General features: G+C 37.5%; 1 protein-coding gene across 1 annotated transcript in view; it reads right to left on the bottom strand.

Moving 5' to 3' along the window:
* Positions 1 to 6,366: 6,366 nt before the first annotated feature.
* LOC122536511 (zinc finger protein rotund-like) overlaps positions 6,367 to 18,718 on the bottom strand; it is a 55,407-nt gene continuing 43,055 nt past the window's right edge. Inside the window, exon 2 of the mRNA XM_043668937.1 lies at positions 6,367 to 7,711. Coding sequence (XP_043524872.1) covers positions 6,563 to 7,711 — 1,149 coding nt within the window. The 3' untranslated portion in view covers positions 6,367 to 6,562. The remainder of the gene's footprint in view (positions 7,712 to 18,718) is intronic.

Below are 18,718 nucleotides of genomic sequence, written 5' to 3'. Positions count from 1 at the left end.
TTACAAACACTTTCTCGCTCTCAAATTTTTATATTTCTTGTGTTACTATCGTATAACTCATTATTGGAGATTGCTGCTGTGCACATTACTTTCGTACCTAGCGTAACCATCTATGGAAACAGATTTTGCCAACATATCATTTTTCTTTTTCCACAAAGACATCACCAAAAAGCTAAGTTTCTTCACCCATTGTGACTTCAAACCATGTTATCTCTGTACGTGATGATAAATGTATAATATATATCCTTATTCGAGGCTTCCATTTAATTATCGTTGACCGTTATTAAAAAAGCACAATTGAATTAAAAAGAAAACGAAAGAACCTTTGTTTCATAAAAAGAGAGAGAGAGAGAAAAAAGAAACGAAACAATGCAAGAAAACAAATTTATTTAGGGAATTCCTTCGCGCGCGATTCGCATCCGCGAAGAACAGAAAGGAGAGGATTTTTCTAATCGATGAGGGGGTGGCGGTATTCTCAAAGGGGGAAGATGATGACGTGACAGAAGAAAATTACCATGTCTGCCTCTTCCTCCAGACGTGCGTGTTCTTTTAACGTGACAGTTTATTAAACGAAAAATCATAATTATAATAATAATAATAATAATAATAATAATATTAATAATAATAATATTAATAAAATAATAATAAAATAATCATCAAATGGAAACTAAAGGATAGACAGAAAAAAAAAGATCACAATTAAAGCGCGGGGGGACCTGACGACGACGACGACGACGACGGCGCTCGGTTACAACCACCCACAACCTCCGAATTACGAAGAAGAAGAAGAAGAAAAAAAAAAAAAAACAAATTCCTCCACTCTCGTCCCGTCCTCACCCCCGCCCCAATGTTCCATTATCAACGAACGAAAAAGAAAAAAAAAAAGAAGCGACCGCTCTCGCGTTTTCTTTCTTTTTCCTTTCGAACGTTTCTCTTCCCCTGAACATAATCCCCCCCCCCCCGCCTCCTGTTTTCTTCGACGATTTTTTTTCCTCGACGTTCACCCCCGTCTTCGTTCCTCGCGTTTATTTAACGATCGTTCCGTTGGATCGTCGCTAACACGATCTTGAAAATAAACGCGGAAGAAAACGTCGAACGAAACGAGAGATCGGGCTGGGCTCTCTCCACGCCAAATTATGTATTAACTAATTTCATTTCTCGTCTCCTCCTCTTTGCAGGCATTCGAGTCTTTTGTTCGTCTTGCGCTCTCTTGCTCTCTAAACACACACACACACACACACACACTCTTTCTCTCGTTTCTTAGTTAACAAAGTAATAGTTTTAAACAACTTGAGCACAGGTATCGCGCCGATGTGTCGCGTCTCGTGTATCTCCTTTCTTTCTTTTGGGGAGCAATGGGAGGAATTCATTTGTCTTTCCCGCGGGATTAAACGTTCTACAATCGTAAAAGGGGGGGGGGGGGGAGCAAGTAACAAAGTAAAAATGCTGGTTAGAATGTGTGAAAACGATAAAAAAAAAATAAGAGAGTAATCTTCTCTGCCACCACGAACGCGTCGATTCGAGAAGGGAGGCCACGAAACGAAACACCGGCGGCGCCGTTAACAAGAAATTATCTACAGTGTACAACGCGTGTGTTCCTCTCTCTTTTTCGCTCGCCACCCGGCGAGCTTTCGCGAGCATTTACGCCTCGAAATTTCTCTAAACGAGCCGGCCGCGATCGGCCGCGACGATTGCGATTTCTCACTCATCGTATATGAGAATACTGTCTAAGAAGAAGAAAGAAGAAATAGGAAAGAAGAACGATGAGGAATCGATCGTCTGGGTCGATCGTTGGACACGTCGGCTACGTGGAACGGAAACGCGCTCATAAAGAGAAAGAAAAAAAATTATCGTAAATAACTTTGGGCGACGATTGCTTGCTTTTTTTTATTCATTTTTCTTTTGTTTCGCGATCATTCTCCCATTCACTCTCACATTTTGTCTCACTCGAACGGTTTACATCTTTATTCGCTCATTTTCTCCCTCCCTTTCTCTCTCTCTTTCGTTTGTTCGCTGTATTTTCGTTAGACAAGGTACTTAGAATATCTTCAGTAGAGTCTATATCCTCTTGCTCTCTTTTTTTTTCCCCTTACGCAGCTACCGAATATCGATCAATTAATTAATTAATCAATTAATAATAATAATATATAATATTTATTTATTCATTTATTTATATATATATATATATTTATATATTTATATAATAACTATATACAAGGAGGTTCTCCGTACCGATTCTCTTTCTCTCTCTCTCTCGCTCCTTTTTTCTGTGCGCCTATATGGTTGCTCACATTCTAACCCTTTCTTGCACATACACTCACACACACACATTCTCTCTCTTTGCTCCTCGTTTCCTTTCTAATTCTCTATTATTTCCGTTACTTTCGCATTAATTTTTTCGTGGCACTGTCGTCAACCTATTCTAAACCTTCCTTTCACTCATTCACTCACTCACTCACTCACTCTCTCTCTCTCCTTCTCGTTTCAAAAAAAGGTATTCACACGATTTTGTGCCCTCATGTAATGTGTGTGTACGCGTGTAACTCCTACTTAAAAAGTGCGTGCGACGCTTAGACTCCCACATTTTTTTCTTCTTCTTCTACTCCTTCTCTTCCATTCACTCCTCCAAACACGCACAGCCATACACGTACATACACATACACGCATAGAAGAGTTTCTTCCGACTTGTTCAGATACACACCACCATACACACATACATTCGTTTCGTTAATTATTCCGTTGCGAGTGAAACGTCCACTCGACCCAGAAAGATGTGCCCATCCCCCCCGCACCCGGTTTCCAGGGGGTGAGTTTCCACCCCCTTGGAAAATAGCTCTACTCCACGACACGATTTCTCTTAGCTTTTGCTATTCCCTCGTATATACGTACGACGCTCCTGGGATGCAGGAAAACGCGAAAAGAACGCAACTAACCGCGATCCCATCGATTTATACGTGTTCTCTGCCAGTTCTTTCTCTTCTGGTCGAGGGTGGCTCTGGAATTGCGAGCCACAAAATGACGAAGTGAAATTTTAGTTTTAGTTTCTCCAACATATCGAGATAGAACGCTAACGCAAAGGAATGTTTGGAGGAACGTTTTTAAACGTACACGACTGAAAAAGAATCGATAGATTTGTAGATCTTCTGTTCTCGAAACGTCTTCAAATATGAACATTCGATTGGTATCGTTGTCACTGTAAGAATTGGAGGGTTTGCAGCAAGAAGGGACTACAGTTCCACTTTTCTTATATACATATACCTTCGTTCTATTTTTATTTAAAAAAGAGACTATGATCTTTCAGTTGGCGTAGAAAGAAGTTAATTCCAAGCGAAAGTTCATTAATACGAATTGCGTTTTTTTGTTGGTTTGCTAAAATTACTGAAAAGTGGAGTTGTTTCCTCATTTTGCTTTGCACTCCCTTCATTTGGATTGAATATTTTATATCAGATTGTTGTTCTTTTGTTTTCGTATGTCGTGTTTTATATCCTGCTGTTTTTTTCTCGGATCTACGCGGAAATGGATGTTGTATTTTAAGCCATTGAGGATTAATGTTGCGATAATGTATCATTTCATTTCATCTTTATGAAAATTACAATTAATATTATATACTATTAATAATAATTATGTTATACATTTATAATATCCTTTGATCTTCGATGAATTATAATACCTACGTTTCAGTAGGTATTATTATTTTTAATTATTGTTAAACAGTCTTTGAATATTAAATATTCGGTATGCTCATTGCGAAGAAAGTGTTGCGAGAAAAGAAAGACAACTAAAGTGAGAAAAACAGCAGGATATTAAATTAACTAACCTAATTCCAATTAATTTAAATTACGAAACAATGATACCCGCTGAAGTCAATCCTCGGATGACTATTCATAATTTATGTCAGATTAATGAAAATTAGATTCTCCATGACAGAGAGATTGATAATAAAATGAAATTAAATTGAACATTTCAAAGTTGAGTTAATCTAATACGAAATTGTTATGGTCCCCGATGACTTGGTAATAATACCAATTAAGAGTTGAAGAGATTTTGGCGATAGAAAATATGACAGAGATTGAACGCGTTAATTCGCGAAATAACCGATTAAGAATCAACATGTCATTTGTAGGACATTTTAGTTAACTCGCGCTTTAGTTGAATTCCAACAAACTTATTACAAAAGGAATTATTCTATTTAGTTTGAAGTTCGACGAAGAAATTAAATTACTTTACAACATTACGTTTCAAACTTTACACGATTTATTTCATTTCACATTTGTTTAAAGAGCTTTCGCATACTGTTGCTTGATACTTAATGACTTAAGCTACTTTCTTAAGTAAATTAGTCTTTTATTGCGATCATTGGGATTATTCCCAACACTTTTTTTTTTCTTTTAAATTATTGCCCTCTTTTATACATCAATAAAATAATCTTCAAATAATTTTTGTACATTTTCACGACATCAGGCGTATATCATAAAATAACTTACATAAAAAAAAAAAAAAAAAAAAAAAAAAAAAAAAAAAAAAAAAAAAANTGAGAAAATCCAGAATTTCCCCAACAACATCACTATATATCCCATGCCACAACCTTCTCGTTCAAACTAAGAAAAAAAAAAAAAAAAAAAAAAAAAAAAAAAAAACAAAAAAAAAAAAAAAAAAAAAAAAAAAAAAAAAAAAAAATCTAGCTAGATTAAAACCATCCTCTTACGATACCATAAATCGATGGGACCAGTGCAGCGTACGGTCAACTATCAACAGACAGGAACCAAAAAAAGAAAAAGGAAAAAAAAAAGAAGAAGAAGAAGAAGAAGAAGAAAGAAAATAGGAGGACTGTGAAATAGGAAGATTAACGACTGACATTAACCTAAGGAGATCTTCGGGATGGATTGCAAAGTGGGGGAAGGATGAAAGTACTCGGCTTGGAACTGATGAGGGACGGTCCCTCGAAAGTAGTTTTCACTAGGAAATACGAGTAAATCCGTGCTGGAGAGTTCACGGATTGTCCACGTCGGATGGCTATTCGCCGCGAGTGTTCCAAAGAACATCGAGAAACACGCTTGTCGCTCGTCGATTATCGTTTCCAGGCTACTTTCTAGCTAGCTACGAACGTGAAAGTCAATCAGCGCGGTTGGTCACATCGGGGAGGGCTCGACCGTGGATCGATCCTGCCGATTCACGGCAAGGATCGATCGGATATTACCCGATCGATACGGTGCCGAACAGGGCTACTTTCTAATATTCGTTCTTCATGCATGGATGCATGGTAGCGTCGAAACGATTAAAAGGAGCCGGGATCGATTTGCATTCGACTTGCGAACGCTTTTCGAACGAGATTAATGGCTCCCCGATGGAGTAACGGTAGGATTCTTCTCTTTCGCGATCGAGTTCGTCGATCTCTTGCGCACGATGGTTTTAGCTCAGTGGTAGTAGTTCAAGGTTGCTGATAGAGAAAATCGCTTGGAACGCGAGAGAGAACGAAGCACGCGTTTCTCTTTTCTTTGGGTTGTTCGATATTTGAAACACACACGTTCATGTTATTCCCTTTGTAATTTGATTCACGTAACAATCTAAATGGGTAGATTTACGCGCTGGCTTGGTAAAACAAGTTTTGTTTAAAACGTTGAGAGGAAACGTTGCGTGTATTGTATCTTTTAATTGATTAGATTTATGCAACAACAGTTCGACATTGGTAAAAGAAGTTGTTTAAAAACAAGTAAGAGAAAATGGAGAACTTCTGTTTCAAATAGCTACTAAATTGTAGTTGTAATTAAAGTGTGCTGTCATTTTTTTCTTCTTTCAGCTCAATTAGATTTATGTAAGCGACACTTTTTGCGATAATCTTCATTATTAATTCAAGACAAAAGTCTGTTAAAAAGAAATTATCCAATGTATTTAAAGAAAGATGTCTGCGTACAATATTATCTTTCTTCCTTCAATAGCTTTCATTCAATGGAAGAAAATGGACAGTTTCTTTCTTCGTTTCTTTCTACTCAATCTTGTAATGGACAATCATGCATCAATACACACTCGTGTATATTTACATTTGTATCATGCATTGCATTCACGAAAATGAGAAACGTACAACTAGTATCTTTTCATGACAATCACAGCGAATAACCACCCTCTGAAACCCCCAGGAACCCTTCGCCAGGAAGTCACTCGCGATCTGCATGCACACAACACCGCAAACAGTTCTCGAAAAGACTTCCCAATAATATTACAACGAACTACCGAAAAAAGAGGTGAACAGGGGAGACACCGACGTTAGAAAGCGGCCAAATACTAATCCAATCGTCGTTCCTTTCCTGCCGAATCTGAAAAACACGTAGTTGCCAAAAGCATCAAAAGTTCCGAGAAATCTTCAGAATACCCGTACAAACCTTCCCCGGAGAAAAGAAGCAACAGGGGCGAGGAACAGGTCGAACAGTCGAAGAAGAAAAAAAGAAACCGAGGAGAAGTAGCAAACAGTTTTTTCTTTTTTTTTCTTTTCTTTTTCTTTCTTTTTTTTTTTTGTTTTTTTTTTTTTTTGTTTCTTGTTCCTAATCTCCGCGACCAGCCGCCGGAGTTACTGCTTCTCCTTGAGTCCGCCGAGGAGAGCGTGGCTCTCCATCGTCGCGCTTAGGTTGCTCAGATTGCTAAGATTGCCTAGGTTCCCCAGGTTCCCTAGATTGCCGAGGTTCGGCTGATGCGCGTAATTCCTGATCTGATGGAGGCTGATCAACTGGTTCGGGAACGAGGTCGCGTTCTGGTTGGTGGTGGTGCCGGGCGTCACGCCGGACGAGGACGACGCCGGCGACGATTTCTGCGTCGAGTTGAACGCCTCGTAGAGGTACGGCCTCGATGCTGGATGATGGCTGCCCGGGTAGTGAAGATGGTTCAGAGGGTTCAACGGGTGTTGCATGGAGGAGATGGAGTTTATCGAGATCGAGGAGATCGGCGTGAACGCCGAGCTGCTGTTCGGATGATGATTGGCGCCTGGCTGCGGTGTCTGTTGCCTCGAGTCGTTCTCGATGGACTCGCCGCGGTGCCCGTGGCCGGGCAGCATCATCTCCGGATTCTGATTCTGATGGTAGTCGGTGTGATGATGCGGCAGCCGATCGTGCAGGTCGCTGATCACCGAGTCCGGGCTGACTTTCGGCCAGTAGTGGTCCTGATGATGCGCGGCCATCGAGTGAATCGACGGCCTCAGCCCCGTGCCGATTATCGGCGGTCTCTTGTCCGTTCTCTCCGCGTGTTTCTGCATGTGCTTGGCCAGATAGGTCTCCTGGGTGTAACTCTTGCCGCAGTACTGGCAGATGTGCGTCTTGAGGTGCTTGGACTCCTTGTGCTTCGGTATGTGCTCGAGCAGGCTGGGCTCGTCGGAGAAGCACTTGTAGCAAGAGTTACACTTGTACGGCTTGTCGGTCTGATGGCAGCGGGAGTGGCTCTGTAGGTTGCTCAGCTGGCTGAACGCCTTCGTGCAGCCTGGATGCCGGCACTTGTACGGTTTGTCACCGGTGTGCGTGCGGATGTGCTGCTGTAGGTGGCTCAGTTGGGTGAACTTCCGCTGGCAAATCTCGCAGCGGTACGGCTTGATGCCCAGGTGGATCCTGGTGTGCTGGGACAGGTACGAGGAGTTCGCGAACGCCTTCGAGCACTGGGTGCACTTGTACGGCTTCGCCTCGCGCATGTGGATCTGCGTGTGGAGCTGCAGGTCCGCCTTGCTACCGAAGATCTGCAAATAACAAATTGGGGCAGCGTGTTAGGTGAATTCGGAAACTTGGGAATTTGAAATGGGGACGAGAAAAGTACTGTCGTTAAATATTAAATATTTTTGTAATTGCATGAAAGCAATGGCGAAATATACGATTAATTAATATACGTCACAATAAATACTTCTGTAGATAGATACTGTAATTATAGAAAAGTGTAAATTGAAATTTCTAATATCTACAGTCAACGTTTCAACGTGTTGTAATGTTTCACAGATTTTGTGCCATTGTACAATAATTATAATTATTTTTTGGGAATGTCATCTTTTAATTTCTATACTTTTGAGTTTCATTCTAGGAATCGTATACTCGTTGATTTACCTACGTGTGTATTAAATACGACAGGCGGGCGTATATTTATGTCAATTGTATACGTCAAAAGGAAAAAAAAAAAAAAAGAAACTGTAACATGATGTAACATAAGTACCAGTTAGTGGAAAATCTTAATTGGCGTCATTTAAATTTATTCAATATCCGTTTTGATGAATCATCGACAGAACTAGAAACCGATTGAATATCAAAGTTTGCCTTTGGAAAACCGGAATCTAGTCTCTCGAGTAGATTTATCAACAACACATGTAGGTATCCTTGAGAGACAATGAGAAGAAACATACAAAATTAATACTTAAGAAAAGATTTTAATCTCTAACTAAAACATAAAATCTATAAATTATTGATAGAATTGGAAACTGATTAAAAATCAAAACATCACTTCTCTAAATCTAACAACTTGGTCTTCTAAATCTACTATTTGTTAATATAAAATTTCAAATTACAAACATGAAATGGAAAACGTAACATATACAAAGTTACATTTAATTGATGAAATTAATCTGATCTCGATTCATCGACAAAGCCGCTAACGGGTCAAAGTCTCTCGAATATATGTATTTATCAAGAATGCATAAATGTAAGAATCTTGGAAAGAAAATGTAACGTGCAAAATTAACATTTAAAGAAAGATCTTAATCGTTGTAATTAAAATTCATCCAGTTTTATGAATCATCGACAGAACCGATTTGAAACTGATCAAAAAACTATCGCTCTAACACCAAGATTTAATCTTTCGAATCTATTTATCAATAAAAAAAAAAAACTACTATATTATAACACACAAAATTTTATATTATACAAAAAAGAAACTTTAATGTATAATAGGAACCTATTGCTCGAACTCTAGAACTTGGTCTTCCGAATTTATCTATCGTTATGAGAACTTCATGTTACATTAAAAGTAAAATAAAACGCGATACACGCGATTGGACATAAAATTCCACGTAAAAATGAAAATGTAATGCCACGTTATTTAATGAAGTAATTCCGATCAGTCGAATTGAGCCTCGTCTGATCTAATCTCGGATCGTCGACAGAACCGGAAACTCGTTGAAACACCGGCGAGTTATAGCCGACCGTACCATTCCGGAACTCTCTCGAAGCAAGTAAAAAAAAAAAAAAGAAAGAAAGAAAGAAAAAAAAAAGGCTTGTATCCTCAGAAACGAGTAACGGCGGTAGCCTTTTTCGCGGCGTCTATTGCGCCACGATTAACCGAATAATGAAAGAGAGCCGATCTACAGGTGAAGGGGTTCCTCTCCATCGCCGTCTGGACGGTCCGGTCTCCTTCCATCGCCGTGTGGCCGGTTGGCTCCTTCTCTCTCTTTCTCTCTCATGAGACGGCGCATTAGCCGAGCGCCGCGGTATATTTATAAATAAATAAATGTAAACGAGGACTGGCAGTAGCCAGAGCATACGTGTAAAGCTGGGAGAGGATGACCTTGTCTATCATGGCCTAGCCTCCAGGCATACCTGACTGACTGGCTTTAGCTACCGCATAGAGTCTCTCTCTCTCTCTCTCTCTCTCTCTCTCTCTCTCTCTTGTCTGTCTTCCTTCCTCTTTTTCTCTCTTAATTCCTCCTTCCACGTCTTTTTATTTCGTCTCTGTTCGTCTTTTGCCATCCTCTCTCTCTCTCTCTCTCTCTTTCTGCCCCTTTTTGTTCCTGCCCTCACTCCGTGTGTCTCGGCTCCTCTTTGTACGGTAGTTCGTTCGTTGGTAGCCTTAAATACCTCTTCTCGTCTTCTCTCTCTCTCTCTCTCTTCTTTTTTTTAAGTAGTTCTTGTCTCGTTCCTTTTTTTTTTTTTTTTTTTTATCTCGCTCCCTTTTTCTCCCTTCTTCATCACGCCAGGATAAAGAGGAAAGAGCAACGTCGCTCATTACCGCTCCTACCCGATTCCCCGGTTCGGTATCAATATTGACTCGGCCGGTGTTCTAATTTGTCCGATCTAATTGATACCCAGAGGAGGAAACGGATTCCGGGCGGCGTTTCTCGCGTGGAAGCAACGTCAAGCGCGCGACTTCCGGTCATTCCACGAACCGCCGCAATTTTTGCGCGGACCGGTTCTCTGCGACGCCGGACCAGCCCGAATTCTCATTAGAGACTCTTGGTCCTTCGTCTGTTAATAATACCGGCAACGAGCTACGCATTGCTAATTTTTTTATTCTTAATCGAGTCGAGCGTCTAAGGTGTTTAAATTGTCGAATTAAAATACAAAATTAATATAATATATATTAAGTAAAGATATTCGTTGTAATATTTAACAGGTGAAACGAATCTTTGCTCAAGCACAATTTAATAATTTGCAATCGAGAAATATGAATTTGCATAAAAATCGAAACAGTCAACTCAGAATCTGGTTCTCCCCGTTCGCTGATCTTTATTTTTCATCTTTGACTTTCGATAACGATTATTAAAAAATCATTCGCACTCGATTTCTCAGACAATACTTCGTCATCGTGAACAGACGATGAAAATTATAAACACGTAAAATTATAATACAACAGGTATTGGAATATAATCGTAATTACAAAATTGTAATATGACACGAGCAACGAAACATTCAAAGTATAATGCTCTCTACAGTATATTTGGTACGTGATTTTCCATTCCTTTGAAAAAAATGAATTTGCATAAATTCCCGCCGTCTTTGCTAACTGTAACGTCACACTGATATTCCAAGTGGGTACTATACAAATATGGCTTGGCATATTGTATACCATTATATTCACAGTAACACGCAATCCTTTTGGCTTAAAAGTAATTACCATGATTTCCATTTGTTCAGTATACTTTTGCAGATCAAATATAAAAATGTAAGTTGCGAAAATTATATATTAACGTATTCCAATTGATTTCCAGTTTTCCTGCCGATTCTGAACAAATGCGAACAGACGACTCAGAAAGCAGATATCAGATTTTGGAAAGCAGTTTGAAATTAATAATCCCAAATTACAGAAGAAAACTCGAGAGCAATGAAAGTAGACTGCAGATATTCCACGTGTCCACTAAATAAATATTCTACTGTGGACGAATTTATATGTTTCTCCATCTTTAAACTGCTCAGTCAATTAAATTTTCGCAATTAAAAAGTCATTCGTGTGTGAATTTGTCGATGATCTTCCTCTCGTGGTGTGATCGATACATCGAACACCAGCGAGATTAAGAGGAGGAAATGGAAGAGAGCGGCAGAGGTAATTCAGTCGGGTCACGAGATTTCTATCCTGAAATTACAAACGATGCGTGCGCGAAACTTCTTGGAAGTGGATCGGTGGTACGCTACGAATGATCAAGGGACGGAAGGGTATCGCACCAGGATGACGCGAAGAATCGTGGAAACTATCCTGGACACGCGAGGAGACGGTCAGTTTCCTGGCTGATCGTGGCTCGCTCGAGATTTGTTACGTAAAACGACGGATTCCTTTCTCAGATCACTGGTGTGCCACGCCCCGGGATCACAGCTACGATCCAGTGGCCTTCCGAGGATCATACTGTTCCGTCCATGTCGATGCTCTTGCTTAATAATCATTCAGAGACACGCAATTCAACTTTTCTCGGCTCGATAAGTTTCAGAGTCGTGCGACGGGATATGAATGCTCGTTCCAAATCAACGGAATCGATCTTTTCTATAATTCGACTCAACTTGATTTGTGATTTTGATACTTAGTATTTGGTATTGTTTAGTTTTTAATAAATGTGTCTTGTGGTATGAGGTATATAATAATGTGATATATATACTTGTGTGATATATTGTGATTAATGTTATATATTGTATTATAATATTATATATTTGTGATTATTGTATTATAACATAACATATTATTAATATTAATACATGACAATTAATGTATTAATTATAATTGTATAATGGAGTTGACAAATTCTGAAGTTTCTGCCAATTTTTAATATAACAAAACGAATGATGAAATTCACGTTATTCTTGTTACACTGTTGATCAGAAAATATAACGTAATCAGGAACCGAATTAAAGAAAAGATTAAAGAATGAATTTATCAAAACCATTTACGCACTGTGAATATACAGATCAAATGCATGATTCGTGTATGTGATGCACGAATTAACTTCAAGTACGATTGATTTTAAAATTGATCCTGATGGATTTTCTACCAGTTTGAAAGATGTTTTTTTCACTCGATTTACATCTCGAGTCCGAAGGAGTTTCACAATATTTTTTTTATTGCAAGGTAGCTATTAAACATCAATTTTATCGCGTTGTAACGTATTATCATACATAACTGTACCGGCAGTAAAGAGAAGTTGGCCGAAGTTTGCCAACAATCAACGCCAATATGCCTGTTGCATATTAAATCTCAAAAATCAATTTTATGACACCGCGATAACTATAATAGCGATAAAGAACGTACGATCGTGGAAGAAATCTTTCGTCCATAATTTTGCAAATAACGCACATCCTGCAGCGAAATGAATTCTAAAAAAAAAAAAAAAAAAAAAAAAAAAGAGTCGAGTTTTCGAGTATTTTTGAATCGTAGCATGCACTTTAGATCTACACGAGCTTCCTGTATCTTCAACTTCATTTTTGCATCGTTGCGCTTCTCTTTTTATCATAATTCTTAATAATAATTGACAGAGACGCTTGCTGAAACGTTTTGATGTTTCTTTCCTTTTCATTTATTTTTTATTATACGCACTCTACAATTTTGCGCTTGAAAAATTTTATTTTATAAAATAAATGAGTAGAAAATCCGCAGCCCACGGTATCACACAGTACTTTCTACGATATCTGGCAAAGAAAATAAATTTCACTTCAAAAAAATATGTGTTCGTATATACCATCTGCACTCTGTCAATTAGATTCGTTTCTTTATTCACTCGCGTCGTCGTCTTCCTGAAAAGCGAAAGAGCTTCGAAACACGTCCATCTTCTTCCTAACTTCGCAGTGATCACCAAAGAAGATCACCAAAAAAAAGTCATCGTCGTCCAGCTTGACGAGTTTCTCGAGATAAAGGAGTCATCTCGTTTCCACGAAGCTGCAGTCGTTTCTTCGGGAGAAACCTGACCACGAATTAGGTCAAACTTGTCACCGAAATGAAACTCGAGCAGATTATCCTGCGAGCCAGTCGTAGGCATCGCTTTGGTAAAAGTGTCAGAAGCGGGAAGAAGCCTGTCCTCGTGGATCGAACCGTTACGTATTTTTACAACCGTTATGACAATAATTTATAGCCAATCGTACCAGACCAGGATTCGATCAGTTAATTTTGTTCTATACTATAAGTTGATATTTCGAGCCTTCGATCGCGAACTTAACCTTTAAGCTACGATATTTCGCTTTAATAAAACAGGGCACTTGGTTACAGAATTTGATCTTGACTTGAGCGTTGCGAAAATTGACTTTTGTTGAAGAAACGTGAAATTAAAAATTTTGTGCAAATTTATAACGTGAAATATTTGTAATTTATGAAGTTTATTTCTCATGTAATATAAAAAATTACTTTTGTTAATTATATAAGAAATAGAAAACTTTAGAAATTATAGTTGCTATTTATTTATACTACTCTCATTTTTAAATATAAAAGGAATATTCATTGTTGAATTCAGTTCCAATTATGCGTACCATGAAATGTTACTTTTGTCAATTGCAATAAATAGAGAAGGACTCGAAACGAATGAATATTGTTACCACTTTCACAGCTGTTGTTTTTAAACAGAGTTACACTATGGAATTTAATTTTAATTTATTCATTATAAAAATTTACTCCTATCAATCGTAATTAAAATGATTGTTGCCATTATCTTCAGTAGCAATAAAAATTCCATGTTTCTTGTTTAATATCTTTTTAAAATATACTAGAAACGAAATGACACGATCTCATGATTCTCGAGTTTCACTATAGAAAAGTATCCACTTCATCGTTCACTGAATTTAAATAAGCTTCAGTGTTGCAAACGACTGAAAAGATCCTACGATAGATTAGAATAAATGCAAATATATCTGTTTCTCCAATGACATTTTTCAAGAATAGCGTATTAGAAGATAATTATAATGGCACAAAGATTAAAGAAGTACGACCTTGATTCAGATCCATAACTCTAGTTTTATTCCAGTTACTTCGTTCGAAGTAAAACTGCTCTTGAATAGAATGCGGATTTTTATGCATTTGTGATAAGCTATAACAGGTGCAGAGAATATGCAAAAATTTCTACCATAAGAACATTCAAAGTGATATTTCTACTCGTAGATGTATTTTTAATAGACGAAATAAATTGCACGAAACACTGCAATCTACTGACTGATTTATTTCTATCGTTGATAATGACAAATCCAAAGGATCAATGCAACAAATAAATAATTCAGTACATTTTGATCCTTTCCATTATTCGACATGATGGAGCATGTGCTTTGTCTTTAATTATATAGCAAATTAATTTATGTCACGAAAACTTAAGTTTAACTTTGTGTTCTTTAAAACATCAGTAACAAAATAAATCCAGCGAAAAATTCTAAAATCAACCGTTTGAGAATTGACTTTAGATTTAAAACACCTGGCAGAAAATCACTTATTTTTTAAATTATCACCAGAAACACGAAGAAAAGTTGTTTGACTTAGAAACCGCAGGTTCAAGTCCAGTTGGAAAAGGGAAAAGGAGATTGGCCACGTCGGTTTTGCATAGATTTCACTCTGAATCGAGTTAAAAAACTCGAGATAAAGAACGTTTCGCATAAAATTCAGGACGAGATGCGTCCTTGAGCGATTGATCTTCAAATATATCCTGACTAATTAAAAGCAGCTGAGACAGCACGATTAGTATAGTATCTTAATGAAGTATAGTATCTCTTGTTTCATAAGAACACAAACATATAAGTCTACATGCGATTCTATATACACGTATATTTTTTTTTGTTCACAGATAAACGAAAGGCCAGAACGACGTAAGAAACGGGAGAAATACGTTTACAGAAATACGGGTGGAGGATGATGAGGTCGTGGAATTACAAGATTGCAGTGGAAAAGATAAAAATATGGGTGGAGAGGGCAGGAGAGGCTTATTGGAAGAGGAACAGCGGAGAGATGAAGGGTTCAGGGATGCATCGCCGTAGGGTAAAGTAAAATAGACTCCAGAGGTGGACGGGCTGTTTTATAAACCATGGATGCTACTTTCGTGCTTGGCTCCATGGCAGAATATAACGTATTTTTTAACGTATTTTTCGTCTTGTTCCCGATTGTTTCTTGTTCGTAGATTTTTTCACAATAAGTTATAGTTAAATTCACAATAAGTAATAGTTAAAAGTTTCGGGGAAAGATCGAGGATCAAATTTTGCAGTATTTCAGTATCGAAGTGTGCCAAATATTTATAATGCGTCCTGTAATGGATAATAACAAGTAATGTAAATGAAGTAATAACTTGATAAATAAATAATTAATGATTCGGGGCGACAGAAACACATTCTCCGTGATACTATATTAATATTTCAAACCGTAATTAATCATATTGTATTTAAAAACGAGACTTATGTGCATGATATTCAGATCTCTCAGAAAAAGATTTATTTCATGTAAGAAGAAATTTTTAAGCGAACTGGAGTAATCGTTCCACGCCGAAAATTTTCAATTTACACGTTTCGAAATTTTTTCTAAGTTTTCACGAGAATATAATAAATCAATCAATTAGCATTTGATAAGAATTTCCAATGTTCTTGCAAATGACGATGTAACTTTAAAACGTCGTAAAATCAATTAATCAATCATTCCCATTGACGAAGAATTTCGAAACTTGTAAAGAATGACACGAATTTCAATATTACTGATCCCCCGAAAAAATTAAAACGTAATCCCAGCTCCGAGAGACGGTGACAAGTGAAATTTGTTGAAGTGTTTCACTCGCGAGCCGATGTCGCACCTCCTCGTACAACACTTAGCAAAATAATCGGCACGCCGAGGGAGAAAAATGATGCTTGATCATCTATAAATATACCCAGACCTTGCGAGTTACATAAAGTGCCGCGGCAGGAAAATGAGAATATAGATCGGAATATTAGATCGGGAAATCAAACGGCCGTAATTGCTCGGTATAGTTTGTTGTTTATAATTGAACGAAATCCTTCGTACGTTGCATACGCGTGGAAATGGGAATCGAGACGCGCGTACTATGGAGATCAAGATTGCTCGGTGGACTTATTATTGATCAAACCTATGCGAGGCAAGGAACCAAAAGATTGACTTGCGTTCAAGTAGAACAGGAGCAAGAGCAAAAGCATGCTTCCTTCCCCGCATCACGAACCTCCTTTTATCAAGTCAATCTAACCACCGATAACCAAGAAAAAGGCCTTGAAATCGATTCTATAAGGTTCTCGAGAACCTTCGTTAACCCTTTAAGTGCCGGTAAATTTTCATAAAATCGTTCCCTTCAAATGGAAGATAAAGATAAAGCGTAATATCGTTATTGATACGACGCACGCGTCGGTGTATACGCGTAGTGAACCTAATTTCCAAGTACGAGCGTTCTACGTCTACGGTTTTATGTATGTATGTGTATGTGTGTTATACATGCGCTATGAATTTCTGCGAATCACTTGTTATTATGTAATATAAATGCACGTGTGTACATGTGTGATATAAATGACCACAAGACGCTCATACTTGTATTTGTTACATTATATCTATAATAATTTGTGTATTTATATTTCCATGTGTAAGTTACATGCAGCATATAAATACACAGGCATGTAATGAACATGTAATGATAAATTATTTTGTCGGAGAAATTATAATTATTCGTATCTCGTACAATTTTTTTTATAAAACTATCAAATTGTCAATTGGAGTCGTCGATAAATGATGCTTACATCATTGAAATTTGATTAAAATTTTAATACGTATGTAGTATCAACGTATTACAATTTAATCTTGAACTTTACACGGAATAATTAAACTTGTTGTAGATATACCATCGTGATACATAATTAGTAATTAATATAATAACGAAATAATAATGTAATAATACGTATAATATGTTAATATAATAATAATATAACGAAAAAATGAGAAAATATAGGGTACTTTAAAACTAGTGAGAAAAAAGAAAAAGAAATATCAAAAACGAGAAAATGATTCGAATGATCTTATGACAGGATTATTTAAATTAGCGAGAAGATGTTGTGTAAAAACCTGTCAAATAAAAAATAAAATAATTTTCAATATACATGTAATATATAATATACATATAATATACATGCTGAATTATGAATGAATCATGATGATTAAAATTACTGAACATTACTGAAATAAATTTTTCGACGAGTAGAGATTACATTTTTGCAAAAATTATTAATATTAAAATAGCTAATAGTATATTTTTAAATGTAAATTGCTTAAAAGTTATTGGAAACTGCAGATTTTTGTTCATTGATGAAAAATCTGATGGTAAAACAATGCACAGAATGTACAACATAATACACAACAAAAATGCATAACATAATATTGGAAATATTCAAAATACTGTTATAATATTTAATGGGCGAATCCGGTAATAACAGAATTGAAAACAAGTCCGGACTGTGCGAGACAGATGAAACACCGAGATGATTCACAATTTTAAAACGGAATTATTGTACGATTAAAAAAAAAAAGTCTACAACAAAAGTTACAACAATTACTAGAATTTTTCATGTTTTCGATGTCGTGCAGACGAACATCTTTCTGTCGGCAAAATTTAAAAGGAAAGGAAACACTCCGAGAGAAAGGAAAAAAAGAAGGAAAGAAGCAAAGAGGAAGAAAAAATAGCGATGGAAGAATTGCGAAAAAGAATTCGACGTTCTCCAACACTCCTCTCTCTCTCTCTCTCTCTCTCGTATCCCGTTAGCCGGTTCGCGATTCTCGCGAGATCCTTTTCTCAACTCGCTAGTCGATGAGAGACGCGACTCGACCTCGACTCGACACCGTCTGCGATCCTTTTACTCGTGATTTATTCGGTGATCGTTGTTGCGTGCGTCTCTTCAACAGCTGACTTGCCACGTCCTTTAACGGCTTGGGACCAGTATTTTTTTATTTCCTCCTTTCGAAACGCGTCCTTGCCGGTGTCAAGTTCGCACTCGGGGCCCACGTAACGCGATCGTCCTTCTCTCTCTCTCTCTCTCTATCGTCGAAGGGGACCAGTTGCGAGACTCCAGCCACGATTAATCGAGAGGATTAAGGAATCGAGCAGGAAATTCAGCTCGAATCACGCGGAATGTCGATTAAAAACTGCTCAACGCGAGCGTTGATTACGCTCGAGCGGGCGAGAGGGAGGGAGGGGGAAAAAAAAAGATGGCCCTTCACTTCACTGGCTCGAGTAAATTGATTCGTTTGATGATCCTTCCTTTGTTAATGAAGATGGGAATTTTGTGTTTCTCCACTTGCCTTTATTTCTTTTATTTTCTCGGTTTATTGTACCCCCCCCCCCCCAATTTTTTTTTAACCAGTTCCGAAGAGATGCTTGAGAGTGTTCCTTTTTTTTTTTTCATTTTTTTTTTCGAACGATCGACGCACGGGAGAACGAGTTTGGTTTCGAAAATAGCACGATGATCGCACGCCACTGACAGACGCAACAAAAAATTTTGTCTTTTTTTTCTTCTTTGGGTTTTAAATGACTTTTCAAAGTGGTATTTATGTTTTTTTTTTTTTT

This window comes from Frieseomelitta varia, unplaced genomic scaffold (assembly GCF_011392965.1).
Source record: "Frieseomelitta varia isolate USP_RPSP 00005682 unplaced genomic scaffold, Fvar_1.2 scaffold_156, whole genome shotgun sequence".
NCBI lineage: Eukaryota > Metazoa > Arthropoda > Insecta > Hymenoptera > Apidae > Frieseomelitta > Frieseomelitta varia.
Note: the sequence above shows the minus strand (reverse complement) of the source record. Positions and strands in the feature narration are given on the sequence as shown.